Source organism: Ichthyophthirius multifiliis (assembly GCF_000220395.1).
Source record: "Ichthyophthirius multifiliis unplaced genomic scaffold scaff_1120509250588, whole genome shotgun sequence".
Taxonomy (NCBI): Eukaryota; Ciliophora; class Oligohymenophorea; order Hymenostomatida; genus Ichthyophthirius; species Ichthyophthirius multifiliis.
This window is the reverse complement of record NW_004086614.1, coordinates 1-10,478: the sequence shown is the minus strand read 5'-3', so window position 1 is coordinate 10,478 and position 10,478 is coordinate 1. Positions and strand designations below refer to the sequence as shown.

The 10,478-nt window shown below is 15.1% G+C and overlaps 3 protein-coding genes across 3 annotated transcripts, besides 25 other annotated features; all 3 read left to right on the top strand. All coding sequences in view use genetic code 6, as the record gives it.

Annotated features, from left to right (window-relative positions):
• Positions 1-229: 229 nt before the first annotated feature.
• Positions 230-267: a microsatellite.
• Positions 268-859: 592 nt separating this feature from the next.
• Positions 860-1,019: a microsatellite.
• Positions 985-1,033: a microsatellite.
• A 1-nt stretch (position 1,034) lies between these two features.
• Positions 1,035-3,152, top strand: IMG5_083460 (hypothetical protein; the record flags this gene model as incomplete). The annotated part of the gene is made up of 5 exons (XM_004036367.1): positions 1,035-1,160; positions 1,225-1,260; positions 1,405-1,504; positions 1,555-1,632; positions 3,148-3,152. Coding segments are annotated over 5 exons (345 nt in total), but the record flags the coding sequence as incomplete, so codon positions are not given.
• Positions 1,284-1,369: a microsatellite.
• Positions 1,884-1,942: a microsatellite.
• Positions 1,897-1,930: a microsatellite.
• Positions 1,900-1,942: a microsatellite.
• A 588-nt stretch (positions 3,153-3,740) lies between the features above and the next one.
• Positions 3,741-3,799: a microsatellite.
• A 290-nt stretch (positions 3,800-4,089) lies between these two features.
• Positions 4,090-5,047, top strand: IMG5_083450 (phosphatidylinositol-4-phosphate 5-kinase family protein, putative; the record flags this gene model as incomplete). Its single annotated transcript, XM_004036366.1, has 3 exons — positions 4,090-4,215; positions 4,276-4,459; positions 4,986-5,047. The coding sequence occupies 3 exons, from the start codon at positions 4,090-4,092 to the stop codon at positions 5,045-5,047; spliced, it is 372 nt and encodes a 123-aa protein (XP_004036414.1).
• Positions 4,886-4,968: a microsatellite.
• Positions 5,048-5,263: 216 nt separating the features above from the next.
• Positions 5,264-5,367: a microsatellite.
• Positions 5,275-5,368: a microsatellite.
• A 1,178-nt stretch (positions 5,369-6,546) lies between these two features.
• On the top strand, positions 6,547-7,483 carry IMG5_083440 (phosphatidylinositol-4-phosphate 5-kinase family protein, putative; the record flags this gene model as incomplete). The annotated part of the gene is made up of 3 exons (XM_004036365.1): positions 6,547-6,603; positions 6,705-7,255; positions 7,303-7,483. Coding segments are annotated over 3 exons (789 nt in total), but the record flags the coding sequence as incomplete, so codon positions are not given.
• Positions 6,608-6,667: a microsatellite.
• Positions 6,609-6,673: a microsatellite.
• Position 7,484: 1 nt separating the features above from the next.
• Positions 7,485-7,558: a microsatellite.
• A 519-nt stretch (positions 7,559-8,077) lies between these two features.
• Positions 8,078-8,115: a microsatellite.
• A 61-nt stretch (positions 8,116-8,176) lies between these two features.
• Positions 8,177-8,237: a microsatellite.
• Positions 8,177-8,249: a microsatellite.
• Positions 8,179-8,231: a microsatellite.
• A 142-nt stretch (positions 8,250-8,391) lies between the features above and the next one.
• Positions 8,392-8,433: a microsatellite.
• A 327-nt stretch (positions 8,434-8,760) lies between these two features.
• Positions 8,761-8,812: a microsatellite.
• Positions 8,813-10,204: 1,392 nt separating this feature from the next.
• Positions 10,205-10,313: a microsatellite.
• Positions 10,205-10,315: a microsatellite.
• Positions 10,294-10,337: a microsatellite.
• A 40-nt stretch (positions 10,338-10,377) lies between these two features.
• Positions 10,378-10,431: a microsatellite.
• Positions 10,379-10,431: a microsatellite.
• Positions 10,432-10,478: the final 47 nt, after the last annotated feature.

The window sequence follows — 10,478 nt, the reverse complement described above, 5'->3', positions numbered from 1 at the left end:
AAAAGGTTAAAAATTAGTTTTTATTTTTTTATTACAAAAATGGTATTTTTTTTAATTATTTTTGTTTTGTTTTTAAGTTTTATATAGACACAAAATTATATAATTTTTTTGTTTTTTTTTTTGAATAAAAAGGGGGGGAAAATATAAAGTAAAAAAATTATAATTTATATTTTTTAATTTAATTTAATAAAAAAAAAATAATAACAACAAAAAAAACAATTTTTTTTACAAAAAATACCCTAAAAAATACAATAAAAAATAAATAAATAAGAATTTTTTATATTCCTTATATGAAATTACATTTACATACAGTTAATTAACAATCTAAATTATTAGGGCATAAAAATTCAAAAGTTAAAATTTATTATTTGAATAGATAAGGTTTTATATTTTTATTCTATTTTATATATTTTTTTAAAAAAATATAAATAATTTTATTTTATTTTTTTATATGAAAAAAAAAAAAAAAAAAAGAATAATGGATTGATATAGGCGTAGGAAATATATATCATTTATCGCAATTTAATGATTAAACAGAATTATAAGAAGAATATATTGCAGTATATGCAAATTAATTAGAAATATTAGTAGAAACAAATGATTTAGAAGAAGATGAATTAAATAAATTAGATAGAAATTTAAATGTTAAATTAATAATTAAATTCAGATTTCATCCTGAAAATCATTATGAAAGGCAAAATGGTAAAAATTTTGTAAAATAATAAATAATATAAATATTAAAAAAAAGATTCTATAATAATATGTAAGGAAAAAATATCATTTTAAGAATTTGCTATAAGTTTTGCAGATTCATAATCTGCAAATGAATTATGGTATTTTTATATATAAATAAAAAAAAATATTTATATATAAAATAATATATATATATAAATATAAATATAAATATATATATATATATATATATCTATATATATAAAAAAAAAATTATATATATTTATATAAATTTATCATGTATATACATATATATATTAAATTATTTATATATTAATATATATATAATTTAATATATTAAGGGAATATTTAAGAAAAATAATTGTGTTAATATGAATGAATGTTATGGTAATGGAGATGATTAAAATAGTGAAAATAGAGAATTAGAAATGCCTACATATTAAAAGTTATAAGAAATATATTAAAATGTAAATTTTAAAAATTAATTTTATTTAATATATTTTTTTTATTTTTTTATTTTATGATATAAAGGTTGATTATGATTTTGAAAACTATATACAAGGGATTGTTAATAATGTTTTTTTTTTTTAATATATATTTATATATCTTTATTTATATTTTATATATTTATATATATATATATATATATATATATATATATATATATATATATATACAATAAATTCTTTGTTGTTAATTTATATAAAAAAGCCAGAATATATAAATAAACTTTTTGAAATTTTTTAAGAATTAGAAGATTTAGAAGAATATGAAAAAATTCATTTAGTTTATTCGATTATTAGAAAAATTAGTAAATAAAAATTGTTTTTTATTTCAAAATATTATTTTATATTTAAAAAGTTTTTTCAAACGAATAAAAATTGATTGTTTTTTTAATGAAAGAAGAAAATTTTGAAAACTGTCTTGGTGTTTTTGAGTGTATTTTTTTTATTATTATTATTATTATTAAAAACTATTTTTAAATATATATAAGATAAAAGCTTGAATGCAGAAAAATAATCATATAGAGATTAATGGCGAAAAGAAAATAAATTCAAAGAAATAATTTAAATTACAAATGAAAATGTATTAGAAAAAATACATATCAATAATAGATTATAATATTTTAAAGATTATATAATAAATACAACTATTGAGGAATAAATAAATTAAATAATAAATTAAGTAAGTAAATTTAATTAAATATATATAAATATTTATATATATATATATATATTTATTTAAATATTTTTATTGAATAATTAATATTTATAGATAATTTTAAGAAATAATATAGAAATACTTGATTATATAAAATAAAATAATTTCATAGATGATTTATGTGATAAATTTTTTAATAATCTATAAGATTCTGTTTAATTTTTAAGTGAAATCGTTTCTATGTTAAATAATCCAAGTCTTGTAAAACAAATTATATTAAATTTTATTTAAAAATATAATTTTTTCTTTAAAAAAAAACAAAACAAAACAAAAGTAAGTAAAAAAACATGAAATATTAGAATCTATGAATAGTCATAAATTTATAGTAATTCTATTTAAATCTTTAGATTTTATATAAAAAGACGAAAGAATGGATTCTTAAATAAAATTGAAAAAAAGTATTTAATTAATAGAGGCAATAACAATAATCTCTTAAGAAAATAAAGTTATTTTAATTAATATAGTATTTGATTTAGATATAAATGTTATTAATAAATAAATTTATAATTTTAATTATGAAAATCACTAATATATGTCCTAAAAAATTTCCGTAAATTAAAATTTTGAAAATAATCATACTTTTTAAATGAACTTAGATTCCAAAAGATAATATTTAAATTAATTGACTTATCTTTTGATTACATAGGATACAGGGCTCCAAATTTAAATTGTGGAAGTCTTTAAAATTATCACAGATTATTTTAAAATTTGTGAAAATATATCTATTATGTATTCTTAAACTTAATAAATTATCGAATTTACTATCGAAGATTGTCTTTTACCTTGTTTGAATTATTATGTGGATTCTAATGTATTAATTAATAATTAATTTATTAGTTTCGTAACCTAATTTTTCGAACTTATCTATATTTTTTATATGCTTAACCCATAATTTTTTAGACATCATATTATTGAAAAATAGATCGTTTTGTAATTATTTAAATTAAAAAATAAAAATTAGAAAGTCATTTAGGCTTTACTAGTTAAATTAATTAAAAATCTACTCATAAAAGATTAATCTTTAGTTAATTATTTTCTTGAATCTTAGATTATTGATAAAATTTGGCTTATTTATTTATAAAATGATAAAAAATAAAATTTAATAAATTCTATTTTCTTAGAACTTATTAATTTAACATTAATTTAATATCCCTAAAAACATAAAATTTTTTATAGATATATGGTAATATTTATATATATATATATATATTTTTATTTTTATATATTAAATAGTTTGAAAATTATGAAAATGAAATTAGATAAAGAAGTTCAAATAATATGTATTTTAAGACTATTTGTAAAGAATATGACAAAAATAAGAAATATATATTAGATTTATATGATTATAATAATAAAGATGAAAGTTTATAGGATATTAAAATAATAAAATGTCAGAGGAAAATATTTTGATGAAAATGATGAGGAAGACGATGTATTTTATGAAAAAAGTATATTAAGAAGTAATATAGATATGGAATAAATAAATTTAAAGAAGTAGAAATTAAATGAAATTATTTTAAAAAGCACAGAGTAGGATGATATTGAAGAGTTCTAATTTATTAATAATAATAAAAATATTTAAAATATATAAAACAATGAGGATAAGAAAAATAAAAGAGGTGCATTTTCTTTGTTTTAAATTGATATTAATTTCAATGAATTCGATGAAAATAAAGAACAGGAAGATTTCAAATAAAATAATAATATAAATTAAGATTAAATATATAATTCTGAATATGAGATAATAGTTAAGAAAATTAAACATTGATATATATTATTTATTTATTTTTTTTTTAGAAAAAAAAAAATTTTAATATTTTTTTTTTTTTATTAATAAAATAAAATAAAATATAAGTATTTATTAATAACAAAAATACATATATAAAATTAATATTATTTAAATATGTATATATTTTTTTTGTTTTTTAATAATAATATAAAAAATAATAATAATATATAAATATACAATATATATTTTTAATTTTTTTGTTTCAATAAATTATATGAAAACTAAATGCTGTGGATTTAAAAGAGCATAAAGTAGAGTAGGGACAATGAAAGAAGTTAAAATATTATCTGAATAAACTAGATTCACAGAAAAAGAAATATTTTAATACAGATAATAGTACATAAAATTCATTTATTAAAATATATTGTAAATATAGATTTATGAGAATGACATAATCCACTGGCTTTTTAGATAGATAAAAATTTAGAGATTGTATGGGAATTTTAGGTTTAGATAGCGTTTAATTTTTAAGCGACCGTTTATTTAATGTTATGGCAGATCCTAAGGGATAAGTATATACTTATTTATTTAAAATAGTAAAAAAATATAATTATTTTTTTTTTTAAAAAAAGATTCCTTTTAACAGATTTTTGATATATATTGATACTATTACTAATGGCGATGAATAGGAAAAAGTGGAAATGTCATTTAGGTTAATAGATGATTAAAAAAAAGGATATTTTGATAAGGAAAATTTGGCTTCTATGATTAATAGTATTGTGCGTTCTTGGGCAGCTTTAACTTAGACTTAATTAAGTATAGTTACAAATTTATTATATATATTTATTATTTTATTATGGAAAAACTATTATTAAAAAATAGATTAAGATATTTAAAGAAAGGTTTAATTATAAATAGACCATATTTTTGAGGTTATGGATATGAAATAAACAGGAAAAGTTTATTTGGAAGATTATTAAAAAGTAATTCAAAAACATCCAGATTTGTTAGAAATTTTCGATTTTTTAAATAAAGGAAATATGGAGAATGGGGCAGAATATGAAAATAAAGAAAATTAACTTTTGAAAAAATTACTTAATTTGGAAAAATGCATTGAAAATGCCTTGTCTTATTTAATTGGTGAAAAAGAAAGTTTAATAGTATATTTTTCGTAATAAAATGAAAATAATTAAGATAAATAAGAAAAACTATAAACTAAAGTATATAAATAAGTATATTAAAATATATATATGTATAAATTATATACATATATATTTTATATATATATATATATATATTTATAATTAGATAGATATATATATATAATTTTATATATTTAAAGGCTGCCTCATTATAAGAAATAAAAAAATAATTAGAAAATTATTGTTCGTAGAATTTCAATGAATTTTATGAAAAAAAGAACGAGATTTAGAATAATAATAAAGTTAGTTTTGAGAAAATCAAAAATGAATAAATATAATAAATAGAAATATAATAAAGTTTAGTAATTTCTAATAATTTCAATGTCTTTGAATAAAAAAATTCAATAAATAATATATTATCAAATGAGAATGTTTAAAATGTAATAAAATCATAGAACAATTTCACTTTTACAGATTTAAATTAAAAAGATAATAATAAAAATATAAATAATAATAATAAAAATAACAATAATAATAATAATAATAATAAAATAATAATAATAATAATAATAATAATAATAATGTTAATAAAAGTTTTATTAAAGGAATAAATTCTTTAATTATTAATGAAAAACCTGTATAATAGTTTCTTATGTAATAAAATATATAAGAATATGAATCTTTAGTCTTCGAAAAATAAACGCCTTTATATACTTTTGCAAATAAACCTTTAACTATATAAGAAAATAATACAATTATATAAGAAAATAGTTCTTTTGCAATAAATAAAAAGAAAATGAGTTAAAGTGATGAACTTTATAATTTAAAAGATGAACATGATATGTTATAGGAATAAAAGAATGAATTTAACTTAACTTAGTTTTAATAAAAATATTATAGTAAGTGCTGTTAACTAAATTTAAATGTTAATTTAGTTAAAATTTAAAATTAAATCAAAGGGGATATTGAAGAAGATATTGAATAAATTAGTGAAAACAACTCAGATTCTTATGAAGAAGAGGAGGAAAAATACGCTCCTGAGGAAAACTTGGTTTATTATAATAATATTGATAATACTTAATAGATTAATAATAATAATTTAGAAAGTTCGACCGGTATTCATAAAATATTCAATTTTAGAGATAATAGTTCTCATAAATCTAAAACTATAAATAATACACCTAAGAATATTATTTTAAATAATGAAGAAGAAAATTAATAATAATAAATAAAGGTTAAAGCACTTTCGAATACTATATAGAAAAGTAATCTTAATAATAGTACATGTCCATAATTGAAAAATTCGAATATAAATAAAATTAAAAATAGCGAATGTTAATAAATTATTAATGAAGGAAGTTTTAAATAAAGTCAGTTTATTAATAATAATCCAGATTTAGAACCTAAACTTTAATAAATGAATGCAAATTAGATGAAATAAAGAATTTAAAATGCATATAATTATCTTAATATAGTATAATCTAATGTCAAAAACATCATAAAAAGTCTTGATTAAAATATCCTTTAGAGTAAAAATTAAATTAGTAAATATGTAGTATGATATACGAAAATAATTAATAATAGAAAATAAAAAATGAGGCTAGCCCAAAAAATATATAATAGGCTATTACTGGAGGAATTGTCCAAAAAAAAGCAAGTATATAATAAAAAGAAGAAATGAGTAAAACTTAAAAAAAAAAATAGAAAAAGAAATAATCTATGGTATTTTTTGGGCATTAAGATTGGAATCTAGTCGTTAATATGATGATTGGAATTCGAATGAGTGTAAAATCGGCAGCATCAAACATTTCTGACAATGTAATTATATTTATATTTATATTTATATTTATATATATATATATATATATATATATATTTATATATTTATGATTTTCTTATTTTTTTAAATGTATTTATAGGTTTTATATAATAGGGATTTTAAAGTGAAATATTTTTTTGAATTGTTACCTAAAAAAATAGGGCAGGATAAATAACAAATTTACAAAGTTTGTAAATTCTAAGACTATGCTCCAAATGTATTTTAGAAAATTAGAGCATTATATAATATTACAGATGATGAATATTTAAAAAGTATTGGACCTGACTAATTGTTTTCTAGTCTTGTAAAAGGAGATTTCAATAGTTTTACTTAATTAACTAGTACAGGAAAAAGCGGTTCATTCTTTTATTATACAGCAGATGGTAAATTTACTTTAAAGACTATTAATAGAACTGAATTTAACCATTTAAAGTAAATATTGAAAAATTACTATGAACATTTATAGAATAATAAAAATACACTTATTATTAAATTTTTTGGGTTACATAAAATTAAACTTAGAATGAAAAAAAGTATGAATGAATAAATTGTTTGTTTTGTTATTATGGGAAACGTATTTCATACTAGAAAATATATTAATGAAAAATTTGATTTAAAAGGTTCTAAATATGGAAGAATTACAAAATAAAGGTACTATTTTTTGTTATTTTAAAAACCTTTTACTTTATATTTAATAGTTTATTAAAAAGTAAAGGAATTACATTTAAAGATTTAGATTTTATAAATAAAAGTCGAAAACTTAATGTAAAAAATAATCAATATGTAGAATTTATGAATATAATAAAAAAAGATGCTTAATTTTTCGAGGAAAATAATATTATTGATTATAGTTTACTAGTAGGAATTCATCATAAAGTAGTTTTTATAATTAAAACAAAAACATTTTTTATAATTAAAAAAAAAAAATTTTATATTTAAAAAAAACATTTTTTAAAAGTAATCAATAATGGATGATTCATATTAAAATAGTGAAATTTAAAATTAACATTTAAATGAGTTTCGAAACGAGGTTTTTAAAGCTTAATTAGATGATAAAAACAATAATTTATCTTAATTAATTTCTAGAGATAATAATTTTATATATTTATTTGGAATTATAGATATACTTACTTGTTTTAAGTATATATATATATATATTTTTTTAACAAGAAAAAAAAGTGTTTATTTTTTTGCCTTTTTTTTTTTTTTTAGTGCGAAGAAAAAATTTGAATATGTTGCAAAAAGAGTGGCTTTTGGACCTGATATTAGTGCAATTCCTCCAGCTTAATATAATTAAAGGTTTGTAAACTTTATAGATAGTATTTTTGATGAATAATCTAAATAAGAATAATAATAAAATTGAAAATTTGAATAATATTTATTTTTTGTATATTTAATTTTTTTTGTTTTTGTTTTTTTTTGAATAATAATAAAATAATAATTTTTAATAAAAATAAAGTTTTTTTTTTGGGTAAAAAATAAAATATAAGAAAAAAATAAAAATAATGAAATTTGATTAAATGAAGGTTTTTTGATTTTAGTTTAAAAAAATATGAAATAAAAACAGATTTCTTTATATATTTAAATATAAATTTATATATATATATATATATTTATATATATATATTTTTATTTAAATTATATAAAAGTAATTAAACTTAAAATCAATAAAAGAAGTAGCTATTTTTTAAGAATAAAAAGAAAAAATAAAATAGCTTTTATAATTATACAGCCAATAAAAAATATAGAATTAAAATTAAGATTTTTTTATTTAAAAAAATGAAAGCAATAAATAAAATTTAAATAATAAATTTTTATATAAATAAAATGATAAAAATAAAGAAAAATATACTGTAATAAAATTATTATAACAATAAATGTATATTTAAAATTATAATAGAATGATGAAATAGAAATAAATGAATTAATAAGTTTTTTAAATACTATAAAATCTGATTATACATCATACTAAATATTTTTAGAAAGATTTGGAAGTGAAAATAATTTTATAGAAAATCTTAAAAAAAAAAATGCAAGCATTTTTTTTATTAGTTTTTACAATTAGTAAATGATTTAATTAAAGTAAAAATAAAAATTAAAAAATACTAATATATAATAATATTGTAATACGACAAGAGAATAATATTCAAATTATAAATAATAATAATAATAATAATAATAATAATAATAATAATAATAATAATAATATTAGCTTTATTAATTAAATAGCTAAACAAATTTATCTAAAACTTAGAGCTGTAGTGACCATATTAATAATTATTAATTATAATAAATAAGTAATAATATGAATATCAGATATGTAAAAACTTAATATTCTCCTTCTCATAATAATAGAATATTTAATTTCATTAATGGAGATTAGAATTAACTAATTTTTTTAAATAAATAGGAAAATAATTAAGATATTTAAGAATAAATATGTAGTTTAGGACAAAGACTTAACGATTTAAAGATGAAATTAAAAATGAATAAAGAAGAACAAACATAAAAATTTAAAAACAAAGATAAATAAATATAAAAAAGCTAACAAAATTAATAAAATCTTATATTTAATAACTTTTAAAAAAATAATAACTTTTTTAACTAAAATATTTTTGATAAAAAATAATATTTTGATAATTCTAACAATAAATAGAACTTTGAAAAAATAGGAAATTAATAATAATTTCAAAAAAAATATAATAATATTGATATTTAGGAATAATTTTTTTAAAAAAATAAAACTTTATAAATTAAGACTTATAAAATAATTTAGAAATTAAGCCATAAATAAATAAAGTTTAAGATTTAGAATAATTAAACAAATAAATTAATTTTCTATTAGAGAAAAAATAAGATATAACATCAAATTATTATTCTTAATAAATTAAAAAAAATACTAATCAAATTGATAATGATCGATAAGGTAATTATAGTTTGTATTAGTCTAAAATCGAAAAATTAAATTAACAAACAGAAGAATTCCGAAAAAAAAGGATAGAATAAGAACTTTTCTAAAAGAAATTTTAATATGATTAGAAACTAAAAGAAGAAAAAACGAGAAATATAAAAATCGAAAAAAAACAAAATGAAATATTAATAAATTTAAAAAAGCTTTAAAATAAAGAATTTGAATATTTAAAAAAATTAAAAAATAAAGAGGAAAGAAAAAAAATTTTATAAAATTTTTAATTTAAACTAACCTTATATGAAACCTACAAAAGCAAATATTAATTATTAATAAAATATTTAATTTGATAAATGGTAAAAAACAAAATGTTTATTCCTATATAATAATGAAAGTTAAAGTTTATAAAATAAAAATAATCAATAGAGAGTAATGTAATAAGAACATTCTACTTATTATAATAAAAATTTAATTAATAATGATAATAATACATAAATTGATAAGAATAATTATTAGTTCGAAAAATTATATAGTCTAAATGATATAAATACTAAATATTTTGTGAATTAATTTGAATATAAAGATATTGTATGATTTGTAATACAAAACAAATAATATTTTAAAAATCAATAATGTATATTGAATGAATAAAAGACATATTTATATAAATTAAACTTATAATATTGAAATATATATATAAAATTATTATATCAATTTTTTTTTTTTTTATAAAATGTTAATATATAAATATATATAACATATTTTGTTTTATTATAAAATTTATAATATGTATATATATATATATATATATTTATATTTATATATTATTTAATTTATTTATTTTTAATTAAAAATTAAAAACTACTTTTTTTCTAATTTTTATTATTTTATTAATTTTTTTTATTTTTTTTAATTTTTTCTTAAAAAATATTATTTTTATTTTTTTTTAAATTATTATTTAATAAC